This window comes from Zalophus californianus, chromosome 1, assembly GCF_009762305.2.
Source record: "Zalophus californianus isolate mZalCal1 chromosome 1, mZalCal1.pri.v2, whole genome shotgun sequence".
Lineage (NCBI taxonomy): Eukaryota > Metazoa > Chordata > Mammalia > Carnivora > Otariidae > Zalophus > Zalophus californianus.
The window spans coordinates 8,997,047-9,016,854 of NC_045595.1; the positions used below are offsets into that span (position 1 = coordinate 8,997,047).

Consider the following 19,808-nt stretch of genomic DNA (forward strand, 5'->3'; position numbering starts at 1 on the left):
TGAGAATGTGTATGTGTGTGTATTTTTGAGGAGTACATATTTGCAGAGTGTGTGACTATGTGTATGTGAGTCTGTTTCCTGAGCATGTGTTGGTACGTTCGTGTCTGTGTGTATGTTTGCAGTGTGTGTGTGTGCCTGTGCTGGTAGTGTGTGCATATGCGTTTTTGGGAGCAATGCCCACTGCCACAAATCTCCCTCCCTTCTCAGGCTAATGCAGAGTTTTTGTTTGTCTCTTTCACTGCGGAACTCCCAGATATCAAACACTACTTTGTACACAGTAGGTGCTCAGTACGTGTTGAGTAAATTAACGAATCAGGAGGCCCTGTCTCCTGGCCCCTCCAGGGGTACCCACCCATTGATGTCCTATAGGCTTCAGCAACCAAGACCTAGTGGACCTAGCCTTCCCCTGGTCCATTTTGGGGTAGTCCAGGGTGCTCGTCTGTCAGATCTGTCCAGTCTTTGGGCTGTGCCTCCCGCCAACCCTTCCCTCCCCTGACCTCAGCCCCCAACCCTGCCCTCGGAATTCAGCACCGCGGACAGGAGCGCGTGAGATCAGCACCATGGAGAGCTCCCGCGACAGCCTTCTTTAGAAGGGGCGACAAGAGCGGAGTCTGGGCCTTTGACAGCGAAGTTCGAAGAAGAGATTTAGCAGGATGGCAAACAAACATGTCGACAAACAGAGACAGAGAGCAACACTGAGATAACTCAGGCAAAGTCGCAGAGATGAGGAAAAAAGTGTTTGGGGAACACCTGGACCTAGACCTTGCCGTCTCATTCATTGGCCGGCAGGGGTCGCTCCCGCCCAGTGACCGCGCCCTCCAGGGCTTTCCTGGTCAGTTAGGGGGAGGGACTCTTGGGAAGCCCCTTCCGCACCCTGTCCCCCAATGCTTGGAGTGGAGAGGTCACTGATACTTTCCACACCAACTCTGGGAAGCATGGTCGGCTTGGTCTCAGCTGTAGGAACACTTCGCGGGGTGTGTGTGTGTGTGAAAATCGCTTCAGCTGCCCCCCTCCCAAACTACCAGCTAATCGCTCCTATAAATACAGTCCAGCCTGGCCTGGCTACTTAATCCTGACGGTGAGGGAGGGGGTCGTTAGAGGGGCTGCAGGGTTCCCCGAGGAAGCTCTGATTGGGGAGGGGGGCGGTATATACATGCAAAATGTTTTTCTGTGGGAACATCTCCCGTGAGGATGGGTGTCCTCAATGCGAATGTCACTCTGTAAGAATGTATCTCCTCAGGATGTGGGGGTCTCGTGGGTGGGAACAATTTCCCACAGAGAATATGGCTTTTAGGGGGGTCTTTCTTTGGGGGTATCTTCACCAGGCTTTCCACGGGAAATGTCACCCGTGGGGATTTTTCTCTGCGGAAGTGTCTTTTCTTGGGGGCGGCAGGGGGCTTTTGAGAGGAAACGCTACCTCTCAGAGATCACCTGTCTTAGGAATGATTTTCAGGGTGAGGGGGTAGTTTCTGATTGGAACGGGCCTCCCGGTGGAGACTATCAACCCGTGGAAATGTGTCTCCCTGAGGGGGTCGCTGCGGGGAGGGGTGGGTATCCGCATAAGGAATAATCTTAGTGAGAATGTCTCCCTTGGGTGTTTCTTGGGTTGGAGGTCTACCCATGGGCATGTCTCTCCCCTGGGGTATCTTTGCTTATAGGGGTCTCCCCGTAGCTTGGCTCCCTTGGGGACATAGGGAAGCTCCTCCCCCTCTTGCCCCCTCCCACCCCGCCGCGCGGGCAGCCTTGGCCGAGGCCCGGCTCGGGCGCCCAGACGCAGTGACGGCGCCGGGTCCGCCCCACTTTGCTCCGCCCCCGCCACCCCCACCCCACCCCCCACCCGCCGCCGCCGCCGCCGCGGTCCCCGCGGCTTCTCACTCCCTCCCTCTTCCCTCCTCCCGCAGCCGCCGCTGCCGCCACCTCCCTCCTCCCTCCCCGGGGCCGAAGCCGCCGCCGCCATGGACGATTCGGGCCTGATCCGCCGCCGGAGGCTGCAGGTACGCGGCGGCCTCGGTCCCGGGTGGCGGGGAAGGGGTCGGCGCCCTGAGGCGGGGCCCGGTAGGGGGCGGGAGAACTTGCGCGGGGGCCGGCCGGGGCGCCCCCTCCCACCGCCTCGGGACGCTACCAGAGGGGAACGCGGTAGCCGCGCGTCCCGCCGCGCTGGCGACCCCGCCCCTCAGGCGCCGCCCGGGGATCCAGGGAGCTGACGGAGGGGGTGCAGCCTAGCGCTCCCCCTCGAGGATAGCCTGAGGGGCACCTGGCCCGCTGGAGGAGGAGGGGGCTGGGACCGAAGTCATCGCCAGGGCGCAACGCCAGGTTGGGGGTGATAGGGTGCAGAGCAAAGTTATTGCCCCAGGGCTCGCGCCCCTCGGGGCCACCGGCGCGCCGCAGAGGCCGCAAACATGTTTATGCTGCAGCCTAGCCCCTCACTACCCCAGGAACCCCCTTCTGAGGCTTGGGGAACCCCTTCGACCTCCATGCATCTGCCGGGCCACCAGGATTCTTCCTACTGCCCTAATTGGACAGACACCCTAGACAGCCTCCCTCCTCACTCTTCATTCCCCCTCCTTTCACTACCCGCCCCCCGCCCCCCCCCCCCCGCGAGATCCTCAAGTCCAGCCCAGCTTGTGGGTGGGCGGGAGCGATTTTTAGCTCCTTGCAGCCTTAGAAGATACTGGTCTCCAGGCTGCGCAGGCGCGGGAGTGAGTCCACTGCACAGAGTGGGACACTGAGGAATGTGGAGTGTGGGGAAATCCACGCGTCAGGAACTCCTACCTTAAAGATGGGTGGGGATTCTGAAGCTCAGAAGGGTCCTTTTCTACTATCTTTCTCGTGAGCTTCTAAGGGTTAATAGGAAGGTTCGATGTTGCTCTTAAACTGACCCCAGCGAGGAAACTGATCAAAGCTTCACCCCAAGGCCTGCCTGGGGTCTGGTCCTTGTGAGGCTTCCTGGACCCACGCTAAATAATCTGGAGTTTAGATAAAGCCTAGGTGGCCCCAGACTCAAGGTACATACCTAGCCTGGTGCTTGGAAAAAGAAGGGGAGGATTCAAACCTTCACCCAGGGTTTCGTCCATTTCAGGACTCCTCTAACCCACACTATCCCTGAGGTTGGAGACCAAGGTTAGCTGATCGGTCGTTGCAGCAGGAAAAATCTGAGTCAGATGATAGGAAGGACTTCCCGCGTAGTCAGGATGATGCTGGAGCCAGACCTGGGTTGGAAAGCTAATTTGCTTTCAAACAGAACCCAGATGGCTCCATCTAAGAGACTTGGGCTCTCGAAATCTCCCCTGGATTCCCACCCCATCTTAGTGCTGGGGTGGGAGAAGGGGTTCTGAGAAAAGGGAGGGAGCAGCGGCAAAGCCAGAGCAGGTGCTGAAGCAGCCAGTCTGGGTCCGCGCCGTCGGGTCCCCAGGAAAAGGGCGGGAAGGGGCGGGGCCTGTAAGGGGGTGTGTTCCCGCCCTCCGGGCCGGCGCCGACTCCCATTGGCTCAGCGCCACGCGGGCCTTCCATCTCTTGCTCAAGACCCCGCCCCCAGCCTGGGATCCTCCCACTCCCCCACCCTTCCTTCCTGGGGCATCCTCTGGGCCAGGCTACCCCGCCGGAGTCCTGCCCCTACCTCTTTCCTTATGGCAGGATTAACCACTTCACTGCCTTGGGCACATCCTCACACATTGATGCAATCCCTTAGGAGCTGTCCCACAACCGCGGAGCGCCCGAGGGCCTCCAACTGTGTGCAGCTGGGATTGTATATATGAACAAAATCCTGAGTTCGAAAGCCCTATCCACAGAGCCGTCCATCAATCCCAGGGAGAAGCAGAATCCGCTTGGCAGAGCGGCTCTGCAGCTAGTGATGGAGGTGGTGTCTCTTTACTCTGACACTGAGGATCCAAATCCTCTACAGCCCCAGTTTGCCCTTTTCTTAGACTCTAGAATGTTTAGGGGCGCTAGCAATTGGAGCTAGGTTCGAGGACTTCTCCGGGAGGTGTTTAAAGGTCCCCCGGGGCGGGGGGGGCGCCTGGGTGGCTCAGATGGTTAAGCGTCTGCCTTCGCCTCGGGTCATGATCCCGGAGTCCTGGGATCGAGTCCCGCATCGGGCTCCCTGCTCCTTGGGAGCCTGCTTCTCCCTCTGCTTCTCTCTCTCTGTCTCTCCTGAATAAATAAATTTTAAAAAAATCTTAAAAAAAAAAAGGTCCCCCGGGGGCTCACCCTCGAAGGCCCAGTGTACCCGGATCTGGAATCCTGGGCTCCGTGGCCGGAAAATCCAGGTCTAGATTTTGCTTGGGCCATTGCAGTCGTCCAGCCCAGTTGGCTGGTCCCCGCCGAAGCTCATTCAAACTGATCCTGCAAAAACAGAGGGAAAACCTGGAATGGATTTCTGGTCACCCGTGGCTCGGGAGGGCAGGGCTGCTGATCTGGACGGTGTTCTCTTTGACCCTAACCATATGTGTGTCCTCTGTACATGGGAGTGGGAGGTCCCTTTGGCCCATCCTCTTTCATATAGCATGTCCATTCATAATAAGTCCTGTTTCTATGACCTAATATTTATTGAGTGCTTACTATGTGCTAGGCATCATGCTAAGGTGTTAGAAACCTGAATCATCACACAGAATCCTCTAGGAGAAATGGGACTGTTGGGAGGTCATTTGCCAAGGTTATAAGAGGCAAAGCTGGGATTTGAACCCAGGGCTTTCTGCTTTCAGAGATCCTAGAAAGGATCTAGAAGGTTCCTCATTTTCCCCTTGTTGGAGTCCCCACCAATAGGTTTTTGAAACCTCCACTAGAATCTTTCCATCTGTAGCTCCACCCAACCTCCTTTATTCACTTTGGCCTGTGGACACAGAACTGACTGGAAGGTGGCACTCCCTCTTCCCACTGCTCTCCTGGGAAAAGGCACTGACTTCCATAACTTTTGATCCCTGTAGTGGCTTCCTGAGTGCTTGACAAACAAAACACAACTTTCTTCTGGTATGGACACATAATGTTAATATTTAGCAATTATTATCATCATCATGATCAAAAAGACCACTTGGCCATCATCTGATTCCCACTTCCGATTTTAGTTTTGAGCCATCCTAACTACCCCACCCTCAACACTGAATCTGGCTGGGGGTGGGATAGAACCCTTGGGGTGTGGAGTCATTCATTCATTCATTCATTCAGCCTTCCATGCTTGAGCATGCCAAGTCCATTCCTGTCTCCTTTGGGCCCTTTGCAGTTCCCTCTATATGGAATGCTCTCTCCACAGATCCTTCATGGTTGGCTCTTATTTTTTCAACAACTATCTTAAAAGTCATTTCCCCACAGGGGCGCCTGGGTGGCTCAGTCAGTCAAGTGTCTACCTTTGGTTCAGGTCATGATCCCAGGGTCCTGGGATCGAGCCCTGCATCGTGCTCCCTGCTCAGCAAGGAGCCTGCTTCTCCCTCTCCCTCTGCCACTCCCCCTGCTTGTGCTCCCTCCCTCTGTCAAATAAACAAAATCTTTTTTTTTTACAAAATCTTTTTTTTCAAGATTTTATTTATTTAATTGACAGAGAGAGACACAGCGAGAGAGGGAACACAAGCAGGGGGAGTGGGAGAGGGAGAAGCAGGCTTCTGCGGGCCTCGATCCCAGGACCCTGGGATCATGACCTGAGCCGAAGGCAGACGCTTAATGACTGAGCCACCCAGGCGCCCCAACACAACCTTTATAAAAAATAAAACATCTGTTTAAAAATAAGTCACTTCTCCAGAGCAGCCCTCTGACCATCATGTCCTTCTCACCATTTTCCCTCACATCACCCTAATTTTATTCATGACACTTAGGAATGCTTAAGCTTATCATATTTACTTCTATATTAATCTTGTTTATTGTCTGCTTCCCTTCTCTAAATGCTAGCTCCAAAAGGGCAGGAATTTTTCTCTCATTCGTTGCTGTGTCCCCAGTGCCTAGGACAGGGCCTGGCATATAAGAGGTGTTCAAGAAATATTTTTCAAATAGGCTCTTGTTTCATTTGCACAAACGCACATTGAGATGTCAACTCAGGAGTCCAATATGGGGCTCTGTGTTGGTCTCTGCGGTCGGGAGAGAAATCACTCTGGTACCTTCTCCCTCAAAGAGCCCAGCCCTCCAGGCATAATGAAGGGTGCAGGTGAGGCTGCTGCTGAGGGACTCGTCCAACCCAACATTTGCTCCTCCAGGGGGTGACAGGGCTTGCAGATAGCAGCTGCTGGTCCACGCTGACCTCTGCCCTTTTGCCCCTTTGCCTTCCAGAAGGATTTGCCTCTGCCCCGGAAAAGCAGCAGGTGAGCCTTGGGTAAAGATGCGCAGGGCTGGCCGTCCCTTCTCCAGCCCGGGTGGGGGCGCCAGGGGCGCGCGCGGGCGGGGCCTGGCGCGCTGGGGAACAGCAGCGCCCCCTCCCGGCGGGCGGCAGTGGCACGGCCCTCCCTTCCCCCGCCCTCCCCTGCCCGCTGCGGCTTCAGCCTCCGCCCCGCGCGCTCGCTCCCCGCGCTGCCGCCGCCACTGCCGCACCTGCCACCATGTCGCCGCCGCCGGGTCATGTCTGACTCTCTCTGGACTGCGCTTTCCAATTTCTCGATGCCCTCCTTCCCTGGCGGCAGTATGTTCCGCCGCACCAAGAGGTAGAACCCCATCCCTCAGACCCTGACCCGGCCCTCCCCACCAAAGCCGCCCCTCTGGCCGCTGCCGCAGGGCGGGGCCCGGGATGCTGCACCCGGTCCAGCTGCGCCAGAGGTGTCCGTGCGGCCCCTTCCTGCGGGGGGATAGGGCTGAATTGGGGACTGTGTGGGCCGAGACTGGGGGGACTGTATGCCGGAGAGGACCGCCACGGGGCGGGGGGGGGGGGGGAGGAGGCTGCGCCGGGTGGGGGTTTGAGGCGCCTTTGTCTGCTGGCGCTGAGGGCTCGGGCAACCCAGTGGGGGTAGGGGAAGAAGGGGAGGGTGGGGGACTTGGCACCCTCGGAACAATAGCCGCAGCCTGGCCTCCCCCCCACCCCCATGCCGCGTGTTCCTGGTCTCGCTAATATGCTCAGTCACTGTGGCGGGGGGTGAGGGGAATGGAGGGGCTGGGGGCTCCCTCTTCAGAAGCTGGGATCCTGAGGGGCAGAGGGAAAGGGGGGCTTTATCATAGCCCAAACTACCCCCCACCAAGAACACAGCCTCATACGGAAAATAGTGACACACAGCGTCACGTAGGACATGATGTCACACACATACACACACTACAGTCCCAGTGGCCCAGATACACCCTGGAGCCATCACGCATACAGTGGCCATAGGTCCGAGTCATGCCCAGACACACAGGGACCCCCCAGCATCACACACAGACGAGTAAGCTCACAGGTACAATGTTGTGTACACCCAGGAAGATGTCACATGCATGGTAACACACACACACTCACACACACACACGATTCTGGCATCTAAGATGCACACAGACACATGTATGGCAATGACATCCATGCACCCAACAATGTCACAGCACATCATATCACCTAAGCATGTCACATGCAGTGTTACATGGATGCAGAATAAATGACACAGGGAATCTTGCAGAGATAGAGAGACACAGTATCACACATGGAAGACTCATCTAGGGAATGTCACACATGGTGGCAGGTTCAAACATGCCCAGTATCACAGTATCAGACACAATAGATGCCACACGTGGATACATGTGGTGAATGTCACATACACAAGGGCAGGATATCACGTAGACTTAGAATGCCGCACGAAGACATAGACACATGTAGCAGAAATCATACACACATATGGTACAGCACACAATGGCACATCTCGCCATGGACAAGTGGCATTACACGCTGTGTCACACAGACACACAAAGGTACAGGTTGTGTCACATAAGATAAACCCAACCCAGTGCTGAGCTCACACCCTGGGCGCCACATGTGCTTACATACAGAGAATGTCATGCACAGCCCCAAAGACACACATGCACTCATTGTCTCCAATGGTGTCACATGGACAACATGTCTATTATTCCATGACTGACACTGTGCTAACATGGTCACACATGCTGAGACCTCTGTCACCTCCTCCACTGAGCAATCCTCTGGGGGCACCTCCAAGCACCCACAGATAGGAGACAGGTGGGGATCTGAGATGGGAAGGTGGATGGTTGGGTTCACAAACTCACTGGGCTGTGGCCTGGCCCGGTCCCCTTGCCTCGCCTTCCGCGCAGCTGCCGCACCAGTAACCGGAAAAGCCTCATCTTGACCAGCACTTCGCCCACGCTGCCGCGACCCCACTCCCCACTGCCTGGACACCTGGGTGAGACAGGTGGTGGGTATGGATCAGACGAGAAGAGGTGTGGCCACCTCTTAGGGGCGTGGCCACAGCCTGGTGGGTGGGGGCACAGGCGAAGGGTGTATTCATGCCGCAGGACTGGGCCGAGTCTGGACAGAGGAGGAGCCGGATTGGGCAAAGGGCGGGACCACCCTTGTGTGGCCTTGGTCAGTCGGCTGAGGGACAGGCATTGGTGGGCAGAGGTCCAGACGGAGCTAGACTGAAAAGAGGATGGGGCTGAAGGGAGGAACCATACCTGAGGAACGGGGCCATCTCTGATGAAGACAGAACCGGCCTGGAGGGGGGCTGGGCTGACTCGGTAACTTAGAGAGGCGGGGCCACAGCTAAGGGGGCGTGGTCCACTCATACATGGGTGAGACTAGGCTAAAGAGGGGAGGAGCTGGTGTTTGCAACCCTCTTTAAGGATTAGAAGGCCTGGTGGGATTGCCTCCCACACCAAGCCTTAAAATCACCCTCTTTCCGCCACAGGTAGCAGTCCCTTGGACAGCCCCCGCAACTTCTCCCCCAACACCCCCGCCCACTTCTCGTTTGCCTCTTCCCGAAGGTGAGTCCCTCTCCCCAGGGCCCTAGAACCCTGGCCGGACCCTCCCGACCCACCGTCTGGGCCACCATCTGTTCCCCTCCTAATTGCACCTGAGCCAGGGCCCGAGGGACCCGCAGAGTGCCCCAACGTCCCAGCGGGAATAAGCGCCTGGCCTTAGGGGCGGGGTCGATGAGAAGGCGGGGCCAACCTCCTATCAGGAATCAGAGGAGGAGTGGGACTTCCTTTGCCTTGGAGCGAAAGCGCCTGCGCCCTGAGCCCAGGGTCTCAATCTCCCTAGCCTCTAGTTCCTGGCCGGGCGTTTCCATAGCAACAGGACAGGGAGCGGAGATGAGGTGCGCAAGCGCAGACTTCATGATGCCCACCGAGGGACTCTTGGTCTCTAACAAGAGGAAGGGCACCTGGGGCTATTTCTCGAGGGCCCAGGAGGAGGAATTTCAGGTGTCCCTACTGGGGTCTTTGGGGGTTTCTGGAGTGTCACTAGTGAATTTCTTCGGGCTTTTGTTGAAATTGGGGGAGTCAAAAAGATTCCTCCAATGTGTTTTGGAGAAACTTCTGGGAGTCACCAGGATGTTTGGGCGGGTCTCTTTTTCTTTAAACTTTATTCATTCTAAAAACGTTGTCTGAACACGTGCTGTGATCTGGGAATTGAGCATAACAGGTGAATGACACCCCGTCTCTATCTTCGGAGTTAAGTTGGGGTGGCATATCAGAAAACCTGGATCACCGCAAAGTCTGGTGAAGGCTGTCGTGTGGGACTCACATGGGACTGTGGGGAGAGAGGACGGCTCCCTGGGGTGGGTGGGGAAGACCGCCTTGGCTGTGGAATTCAGCTGAGAGCAACAGGGAGCCAGAAAATGGCTCTAAGATTGGGCTTGATGCAGTTGCCTGGGCTGGGAGGGCAGTGCCTGGAGGGAGGAATGAGGGACGAGTCTCGTGCACAAGAGTGTGTGTCCCTGTGATGGGCGATCTGTGTGCTGAGGTGGATGTGTGAGTATGAGTTTGTAAGACTATGAAAACGTGAGGCAGCCTGTGCCTACGCATGTGTCCGTAGGGGTGTGCATCAGTGTGCGAATGTGAACATGTGTGAGTGTGTACCTGTACATTTGTAAACGTGTGTGAATATGTGAGGGAGCATGCCCTTCCATGAATGTCTCCAGGTGAGTGTGCAATCTGGTGGGAGTGTGAATGAATGTGTGGCTGTGTGGGAGTTGGAATGTGTGACTGAGTGCGTGAGGGTTCTTAAATGTGTCTGTGTGAATGTGGAAGGGTAGAAAGTGTGTGGGGGAGTGTGTGTCTTTGTGTCAGAGTGTGAGTACTGGGTCTCTGAGTGTATGTGTTTATATGTGAGTGTATATGTGGTTTTGCATGTGTGTGGGTGTTAGTGTAGGAAAGTGTGATATTTGGATCCACGTATGGGACAGTGATTGTGTGTGAGTGTGTTGAGGAGTCACGTGTGAATGAATATGTGTGACTGTCAGTTTGTGAACTTGACCACACTAGTTGCAACAACACTTGTGGGTGTGGACATGAGTGATCACGTGTGTGTGTGTGTGTGTGTGTGTGTGTGTGTGTGTGTGAGGGAGGGGCATTTCTTCTCTGAAAAGACTCAAGTGGTCTCACTCTGAGCGCTTTCTCATTGGGGGCAACTCTTGGGACTCCTCTGGATTGATTTCCCTGAGTGGGCTTTTTCTGGTCCTCCTCGGGGTTTGCTTTGGGGAGGCTTGTTTGGAGTGAGGATGACAGGAAAGGAGGATCATCATAAGTAGCAGAGGAGACTGATCTTTGCTCCAGGTCCCTGGTGCCTGGCTGGAAGACTTCCTTTTTAGCCCCTTGGCTCTGAGGGCCTTTTGGAATTTCAGGCAGAGCACTGATATATCCCCGCACCCCTTACCCTGGTGGTGGCCAATGGCTTCTATCACACCCTGAGGAGTGGGGGGGACCAGTGGGGCCTTGCAGCCTCTGAATATCTCGGCTGGGTTCCAGGGCGGACGGACGCCGTTGGTCTCTGGCTTCGCTTCCTTCGTCTGGCTATGGCACCAACACACCCAGCTCCACCGTCTCGGTGAGTTGGCAGGTGGGCGAGTGGGTGGGAGCTTCAGGGAAGTCCTGCAACCTGAAGGCCCACATCCAGGCCAGTGGTCAGGCTGACCTTAAGGAGAGTTTGGGGTTCTTCTTGTTTTCCAAGATGTCACCCATCCATCTATTGGCAAGTTACAGGTCCCCTCGAAAGCCCTATTCTCCACCCTCAACATATCTTCTTGGGGGTCCTACTCATCACCGGCTTATTTTACAGATAAAGATATTAAGGCTCATGTGTTGAGCCGCTTGCCCAAGGGGCTCAGCTGGCCAAGGTCAGCACACCCTTCACCCAGAACACATTTGCCCCACCATTGCAATACTCAAAGTCTCTCTCTCTCTCCATCCACCCCCCTTTACTACCCATGTCTCCGGTTCACTCATCCATCCATTGGTATGATGTTCAGTAGACGTTTATGTGACTGTCATATGGTGGGTGGGTGCTATAAGCTGGGCCAGGATCCAAGGACTGATGAAGCCCTCATGAGGGGAGACAGAGCAATAAGAAGACATTTGCAACACAGGGTGGTTGGAGCTGTTATGGGAGTAGCACCAGGCGAGGTGATAGCAATATAGGGGGGACCTGATTCAGCTGGGGGGAGGGTCAAAGAAGGCTTCCTGGGAGACGTGGAATTGAAGCCAAGACAAAGGAGCAGCAGGAGTTTGGCAGGTGGAAGAAGGAAAGGAAGGGTGTTTCAGGAAGGGGAGGAGGGAACAGCATGTGCAAACTCCCAGAGGCAACAGACAACTTGTTGCCTTTGGAAAGCTGAAGATAGCTTTGAGTGGCTGGAGCTTTGGGTTGGAAGTGGACAGACGGGGGTGAAGCAGGCAGCACCCTTGTCATACTGGGGTTTCTCAGCCAGGGCAGGGACGTAGATCTTATTCTAAATGTGGCGGGAAGCCATACAAAGGCTTTTTTGCTTTATATTAAATTATACTAAAAATTCAGCCTGAACTATTTGAAATTGTGGTTCTGTAGATCATAGGTTATGTGCATTGAAAAATTATTTTTTATTTTTTTAAAAGATTTTATTTATTTACTTGACAGAGAGAGACACAGCGAGAGAGGGAACACAAGCAGGGGGAGTGGGAGAGGGAGAAGCGGGCTTCCTGCCCAGCAGAGAGCCCAGTGCAGGGCTCAATCCCAGGACCCCGGAATCATGACCAGAGCTAAAGGCAGACGCTTAAGAACTGAGCCACCCAGGCGCCCCGAAAAAATTATTTTAATAGACTCTGATGGGATGGGGAGTGAGTGATGTAATGTTTCAAAAGATCCTTCTGCCTGCAGAACCAAGTGGATATCCTTGTTTTTCTCCACTGATATCTGTGGGTCTGTGTTTGTGCATGCTAGGTCCTGACTAGGGGACCAAGCAGAACCAAGACCTTCCCATCAAGGAGCAGACAGCAATAAAAATTAGTAGTAAAGATATACTAAGTCAGGAGATAAATATAGCAAGAAGAAACAAGATAGGGCAGGGATAGGGAGTGATGGATGTGTATTCAGAGGGATGAATGTCACCCAGAGGGGTGACATTTAAGCAAAGGTGTGAAGGAGGAATGATCAGTAGTAGATATGCTCCAGGCAGAGGGAGCAGTCAGTGCAAAGGCCCCGAGGCAGGGGTGTGTGTGGCTTGTTCAAAGACCATCAAGGAGGACTCTGCAGCTGGAGCAGAGTAAAATGCTGGGGAGAGTGGGAGGAGGTGACGGCAGAGATATAGGACCCAATCTTGCAGGATGTTGTGGGTCTTGGGAAGGACTTCAGGGTCCACCCTGATTAAGGTGGGAGCCATGGAGGGTTCTGAACAGAGGAGGGATGTGACTTGACTCAAGTTTTAAACAGGCTCCCACTGGCCACATCTGTGTGAGCGTCACAGTTCTCATCCGTGTCTGTCCCTGTCCCCCTGTCTGTCTCCAGGAGTCCCAACCTGGACCCTGGGATCCAAGGATCATAAACCAGGTCCTGATCCCGACCCTGCCCAGTGGCCCATCAGCCCCAGGAGTCCCAGCCCAGGGTCGCGAGATGTGGGGGGACCGCGGTGGCTCTGACCCCGGCCCCGCTCCTCCCCGCAGTCTTCCTGCTCCTCCCAGGAGCGCCTGCACCAGCTGCCCTACCAGCCCACCGTGGATGAGCTCCACTTCCTCTCCAAACACTTTGGCAGCACCGAGAGCATCACTGACGAGGATGGTGGCCGCCGCTCTCCTGCCGTGCGGCCTCGCTCGCGGAGCCTCAGGTGGGCAGACACCCCCCCACACCCACCCAAGCTGATGACTGGGGGTCTGTGTACTGCGAGACCCCTGTCCGCGTGATTAAACGGGTTGCAACACGATGGGTGAAGTTTTACCGGGGTTGCGGGGGTGGGGAGGAATCTGATGCCTGGCTGTTTTCGGAGGCAGGGGGCTGGACAGGATGGGCTTCTCTCCCCGCAGCCCCGGGCGCTCCCCCTCTTCCTACGACAATGAGATCGTGATGATGAACCATGTCTACAAGGAGAGGTTCCCGAAGGTGAGGCGGGGCGGGGGGCGGCCGCTGGGAGGCCGGGCGGCGGGAGCCCTCGCTCGCCTTAGCTCCGCGCGCCCCCTGGTGGCCGGCGCGCGCAGCACAGGCTCCTGGTGGCCACTGCCTCCAGGCGCAGCCCCGCGCCGGCACCCCCGCCCCGCCTCTGTCCCTCCCGCAGGCCACCGCGCAGATGGAGGAGAAGCTGCGCGACTTCGCCCGCGCCTACGAACCTGACAGCGTGCTGCCGCTGGCCGACGGCGTGCTCAGCTTCATCCACCACCAGATCATCGAGTTGGCCCGGGACTGCCTGACCAAGTCCCGCGACGGCCTCATCACCACCGTCTACTTCTACGAATTGCAGGAGAATCTGGAGAAGCTGCTGCAGGACGTGAGTGCACGGAGGCTGGCCTCATTCGTGCCCGATGCCTTCCTTCACCCCACTTCCATTCAGAGGGCGCCTACCGCGTGCGAGGCGCTGGCGTGGAGCTGAGATTCCAGGGGTGGACAAGAAAGACGTGCTCCCCAAGAGAAGGCCGTGGTCTGCGGCTAGGTCTGATGGGGGCGGCAAGAATTTAACCTCCCTCACCTCCTTCAGATCTTTACTCTCAGGTGGCCTCTAGACCCCCTTATTTAAAATGTAAACCTCTGCTCAAACTCACCGCCCACTGTCTCTTTAGTTTTCTCCTTAGCACTTAGCACCATCCAGCATGATGTATATTTTTATTGGTCTTATTTCTTGTCTCACTTACTGAAATTATGAAGCAACTACTGTGTGCTGGGGCACTGGGAACCCAGCAGTGAACAAACCAGAGAAATATTCCTGCCCTCTTGGGGCTGATATTCTTTTTTTTTTTTTTTTTTAAGATTTTTGTGTATTTATTTGAGAAAGAGAGGGAGAGCGCAAGCGAGAGAGAGGAGGGGAGGGGTAGAGGGGAGGGAGAGAATCTCAAGCCGATTCCCTACTGAGCAGGGATCATGACCTGAGATCATGACCTGAGCTGAAATCAAGAGTCCAACACTTAACCAACTGAACCACTCAGGTGCCCCTCTTTTTTTTTTTTTTTTAAAGATTTTATTTATTTGATAGAGAGAGACGCAGCGAGAGAGGGAACACAAGCAGGGGGAGTGGGAGAGGGAGAAGCAGGCCTCCCAAGGAGCAGGGAGCCCGATGCGGGGCTGGATCCCAGGACCCCGGGATCATGACCCGAGCTGAAGGCAGACGCCCAACGACTGAGCCACCCAGGCACCCTCTTTTTTTTTTTTTTAATTGTATTTATTTATCCATTTTAGAGAGAGCAGGGGGAGGAGCAGACGGAGAGGGACAAGCTGACTCGCCACTGAGCGGGGAGCTGGCCGCGGGGTTTGATCTCATGACTCAGAGATCATGACCTGAACCGAAATGAAATCAAGAGTCCAACACTTAACTGACTAAACCATCCAGGTGCCCCCTTGGGGCTGATATTCTGATGTGGGAGGTGGATGGGAAACATGGAAACAGACAAATCAAGGAATTCCATGATTTCACCTGATGCTTAGGGCTATGAAGCAAATAGAACAGGGCAACCAGACAGAGTGTCAGGGGCTGCCTTGTAATGTCCAGGAGGCCTCCCCGGAGGAGGTAACATTGAAATTGGGGCAAGAATAATGAGGAAATGACAGTTACGAGAAATGCTGGGGGAAATGTGTGCTGAGCAGGGTGAACAGCCTGACGTGAGAATGGAGTCTGGGAAATTCCAGGAGCACAAAAGCCAAGTGAAATGAAGTTGGATAAGGGCACAAGGGCCAGAATACAGAGCTTTGGGCTGTAGGCCCCCACTCACACCTGAAGGGCAGTACATCGGTGTCATTATGGGTTTTAGCATCAGATCTGGTTTGAGTCTAGATTCTGCCACTAGGTTCATAGGAGTTGAGGGCACAGACTCCACAAATGGCCTAGATTCATATCTAGCTCATCACTTACTGTGCAGCCTTTGCCAAGTTACTTAACCTCTCTACGCCCCAGTCCTTCTGCCATAAGAAGGGAATTTACTCATTCATTAACTCCACAAATATTCATCAAGCACTTCTTTGGGCCTCCCACTGCCCTAGAAGCTGGAGAATTACCTGGAAATAAAACGAACAAAAGTCCCTTCCCTCAGGAAGCTGACATTCTAATAGGAAGAGTCAGAAGATAAATAATAGGCATCAGGACTGGGACTAGGGTGAGGCAAGTGATTTCCCCCCCAAAAAACCCATTAATTATTGAAAAAATTAAAAAGTAGGTGTATTAAAACTTAACATTATTTTAAGTATTTTTAAAAATTTTTTAAAAGATTATTTATTTATTTATTTGACAGAGAGAGACAGACACAGAGAGAGCAAAAGTAAGGGGAGCAGCAGAGGGAGAGGGAGAAGCAGGCTCCTGCTGAGCAGGGAGCCCATTGCAGGGCTCGATCCCAGGACCCTGAGCTGAAAGTAGACGCTTAACAACCTGAGCCACCCAGGTGCCCCAAGTATTTTATTTATATATATATTTTTAAAGATTTTTATTTATTGGGCGCCTGGGTGGCTCAGTTGGTTAAGCGACGGCCTTCGGCTCAGGTCATGATCCCAGGCTCCTGGGATCGAGTCCCGCATCGGGCTCCCTGCTCGGCGGGGAGTCTGCTTCTACCTCTGGCCCTTCCCCCTCTCATGCGCGCGCTCTCTCTCATTCTCTCTCTCAGCGCATGAGAGGGGGGAGGGTCAGAGGGAGAAGCAGACTCCCCGCCGAGCAGGGAGCCCGATGCGGGACTCGATCCCGGGACTCCAGGATCATGACCTGAGCCGAAGGCAGTCGCTCAACCAACTGAGCCACCCAGGCGCCCAAGTATTTTATTTATAATCAAACCGGAATTTGTTAGAATTTTACTTTCCTGCTTTTAATGGAAACAAACTCATCAATAATATTTTCATTAAAACTGTTAATCGGGGCGCTTGGGTGGCTCAGTCGTTAAGCGTCTGCCTTCAGCTCAGGTCATGATCTCAGGGTCATGAGATGGAGCCCGGCACAGGGCTCCATATTCAGTGCAGAGTCTACTTGAGATTCTCTCTCCCTCTCCCTCTCCCCTCTCTCCCCCTCAAATAAATAAATCCAACTTTAAAAAAATCGTTGAAAAACCATGTATAGATTGCCACACACTATTTTGTTTTCAAGTGCTTCAAGCTCCAGTATGGCTTGGCACAACCCCACTGGATCCTATCCTTATTTAAATTTTGTTATTTTGCTTTATTTTTTCCATGCTCTTTTGCATTATTTTTTCCAAATACTGCATTAAAATATCAGTTATATTGAAGACTGAGATTTTTGGCATCAAGGTGAATGTCTCATTGCCTCACCCTGGTCTTGGCCCTGAGAGGCATGATAGAGAAATTTATATATGGCTTTTTAGAAGGGGCTTCATGGGGTAGAAAACAGGGGAAGTGGAGTACGATCATAGTGATTGAGGATGCAGTCAGGAGGTGGGGTGTGGGTGTGATTTTTAGAGTGGGGTGGTGGGGTCAGGGGAGGCCTCTGCGAGGAGGTGACGATGGAGCAGAGACCGATGGAGCAGAAGTAGGGAGCTGCCCAGGGTCTGGAGAGGAGAGAATGCCAAGCAGAGGGATTCTAACTTGGCCTGGAATATAGGGTTGTTTTGAAGATGAATTGAATGAGTGAAGGTTTTAAGACAGCGCTGCCTATCATCATCATCATCATTTTGTTTTTAAGATTTATTTATTTAGGGATGCCTGGGTGGCTCAGTCAGTTAAGTGTCTGCCTTTGACTCGGGTCATGGTCCTGGGGTCCTGGGATCAATTCCCACTTTGGGCTATTTGCTCAGTGGGGAGCCTGCTTCTCCCTCTGCATGCTGCTCCCCCTGCTTGTGCACTCTCTCTCTCCCTCTGACAAATAAAGGTTTTTTTTTTTTAAGATTTTATTTATTTATTTGACAGAGAGAGACACAGCGAGAGAGGGAACACAAGCAGGGGGAGAGGGAGAGGGAGAGACAGGTTTCCCGCTGAGCAGGGAGCCCGATGCGGGGCTTGATGCAGGACTCGATCCCAGGACCCTGGGATCATGACCTGAGCCGAAGGCAGACGCTTAACGACTGAGCCACCCAGGCGCCCCAAATAAATAAAGTCTTAAAAAAAAAGATTTATTTATGTATTTGAGAGAGGGAGAGGGAGAGAGCGCGCGCGCACACACACATGAGTGGGGGAAGGGGCAGAGGGAGAGAATCCTCAAGCTGACTCTGCCCTGGGCCTGGAGCCCATCATGGGACTCGATCTCAAGACTCATGAGAACAGGACCTGAGCCCAAACCAAGAGTCCGATGCTCAGCCAACTGGGCCACCCAGGAGCCCCCATCATCATAATTTTTTACCGTGTGGCCTTGGCCTTAGTTTTCTCACTCATAAAATGGGACACAGCAGCAGTGTGTGGGGGTGGGAGAGGGGCCTGGCTGAAGCAGGGCACCTGTGAACCCGCCCCCACCACTGTGCCCACCACCCCAGGCCTATGAACGCTCTGAGAGCATGGAAGTAGCCTTCGTCACTCAGCTGGTCAAGAAGCTGCTCATTATCATCTCGCGCCCCGCGAGGCTGCTGGAGTGTCTGGTGAGGGGGCTGGGCATGGGCAAGGGGGAGGGTTGGGGGGCGGTCTTGGACCCGCTGCCAGCCCATCCCTGCCCTGCCTCAGGAATTCAACCCTGAGGAGTTCTACCACCTGCTGGAGGCGGCGGAGGGCCACGCCAAGGAGGGTCACCTTGTCAAGACTGACATCCCCCGCTACATCATTCGCCAGCTGGGCCTCACCCGTGACCCCTTTCCAGGTGCCAACTGGTGGGCGCAGGAGGCTGTGGGTGGACCTGCCCGGACCCCTGCCTCTACTCACTCTCAGTCCCTTCCTAGATGTGGTGCACCTGGAGGAACAGGACAGCGGTGGCTCCAACACACCCGAGCAGGACGACCTGTCTGAGGTAAGGCCAGGAGGGCCATTGGTCAGCACTCTGGTTCTGGCCGGGGCTCTTGGTTCCCGCTCCGAGCCTCAGTTTCCCCATCTGAGAAATGGGCTAATAATAACAGCTGTTCCTTCATGGGCTTTTTTCTTTCCATGCTAAAATACACATAATACACACCCATGTACACATGGTACATAAAATGTGCCATTTTAACCATTTTAAAACAGTTTTAAAAAGATTATTTATTTATTTATTCGAGAGTGCAAGAGAGAGGTGGGGATAGAAGCAGAGGGAGAGCGACAAGCAGGCTTGGCACTGAGTATGGAGCCCCACCTCGGGCTTGATCTCACCACCCTGAGATCATGACCTGAGCTGAAACCAAGAGTTGGATGCCTAACAGACTGAGCCACCCAGGCACCCCCATTTTAACCATTTTAAAATAAGCAATTCATGGGGTTTTAGTACATTCACAATGTTGTGTGGCCATCACCTCTATCTAGTTCTAGAACATTTTCATTACCCCCAAAAGGAAACCATGTCCCCATTAAGCAGTTTCTCCCCCATTCCCCCTCCCCCCACCAGCCCCTGGCAACCACTAATCTGCATTCTGACTCTATAGATTTGCCTATTCTGGATATTTCATATAAATTTCATATTTCACAGAAATGTATATTTCCTATACATTTCATATAAATTCACTTTCACTCTGTGGCCTTTTGCATCTGGCATAACATTTTCAAGGTTCATCCATATTGTAACATGAAATCAGTGCTTCATTCCTTTTTATGGCTGAATAATATTCCATCATAGGGATCCTCCATATTTGTTTGTCCATTGTCCATGGATGGACATTTGGGTTGTTTCTGTCTTTTGGTTGTATGAATAGTGCTGCTATGAACATTTGTGTACAAGTGTTTGGACAACTGTTTCAGCTCTTTTGAGTATATACCCAGGAGCAGAATTGCTGGTCATATGGTAACTGTGGGGAGCCCTGCATGGGGTTTTGAGTAGGTTGGATGTCTCTCTGTGTTAACAGCTCAGCATAGTGAAAATTGCCATAATCCCACCTCTGAGCCAGCCACACTTTGACAGATGTCCCCATGTCACATACTGGCCACACATGTGTTTTTGCTGAACTGTGCAGTGTTTTTTTAAAAATTTGAAGCAAAATATAGAAAGGAGATGATTTTTTTAAAGATTTATTTATTTATTTGACACAGAGAAAGAGATAGAGATAGAGAGCACAAGCAGGGGAAGTGGCAGGCAGGCAGAGGGAGAGGGAGAAGCAGGCTCTCTGCTGAGCAAGGAGCCTGATGTGGGGCTCGATCCCAGGACCCTGGGATCATGACCTGAGCCGAAGGCAGACGCTTAACCAACTGAGCCACCCAGGCGCCCAGAAAGGAGACGATTTTGACT

At 53.8% G+C, this 19,808-nt stretch overlaps 1 protein-coding gene across 4 annotated transcripts in view; it reads left to right on the plus strand.

Annotated features, from left to right (window-relative positions):
• The window catches only part of MAST1 (microtubule associated serine/threonine kinase 1), a 34,689-nt gene that overhangs the window by 2,937 nt on the left and 11,944 nt on the right, over nt 1–19,808 (plus strand). The window contains exons 2-12 of one of the 4 annotated variants that reach the window (XM_027587545.2): nt 1,902–1,994; nt 6,250–6,281; nt 8,197–8,285; nt 8,790–8,865; nt 10,849–10,927; nt 13,012–13,172; nt 13,369–13,444; nt 13,617–13,826; nt 17,947–18,048; nt 18,131–18,263; nt 18,343–18,410. In XM_027587545.2, the coding sequence (XP_027443346.1) occupies nt 1,956–1,994; nt 6,250–6,281; nt 8,197–8,285; nt 8,790–8,865; nt 10,849–10,927; nt 13,012–13,172; nt 13,369–13,444; nt 13,617–13,826; nt 17,947–18,048; nt 18,131–18,263; nt 18,343–18,410 (1,065 nt within the window). In that variant the 5' untranslated portion in view covers nt 1,902–1,955. Of the gene's footprint in view, nt 1–1,901; nt 1,995–6,249; nt 6,282–6,485; nt 6,618–8,196; nt 8,286–8,789; nt 8,866–9,287; nt 9,304–10,848; nt 10,928–13,011; nt 13,173–13,368; nt 13,445–13,616; nt 13,827–17,946; nt 18,049–18,130; nt 18,264–18,342; nt 18,411–19,808 lie in introns of those variants that run through there. The other 3 variants (XM_027587546.2, XM_027587547.2, XM_027587548.2) reach the window with 3 other exon arrangements.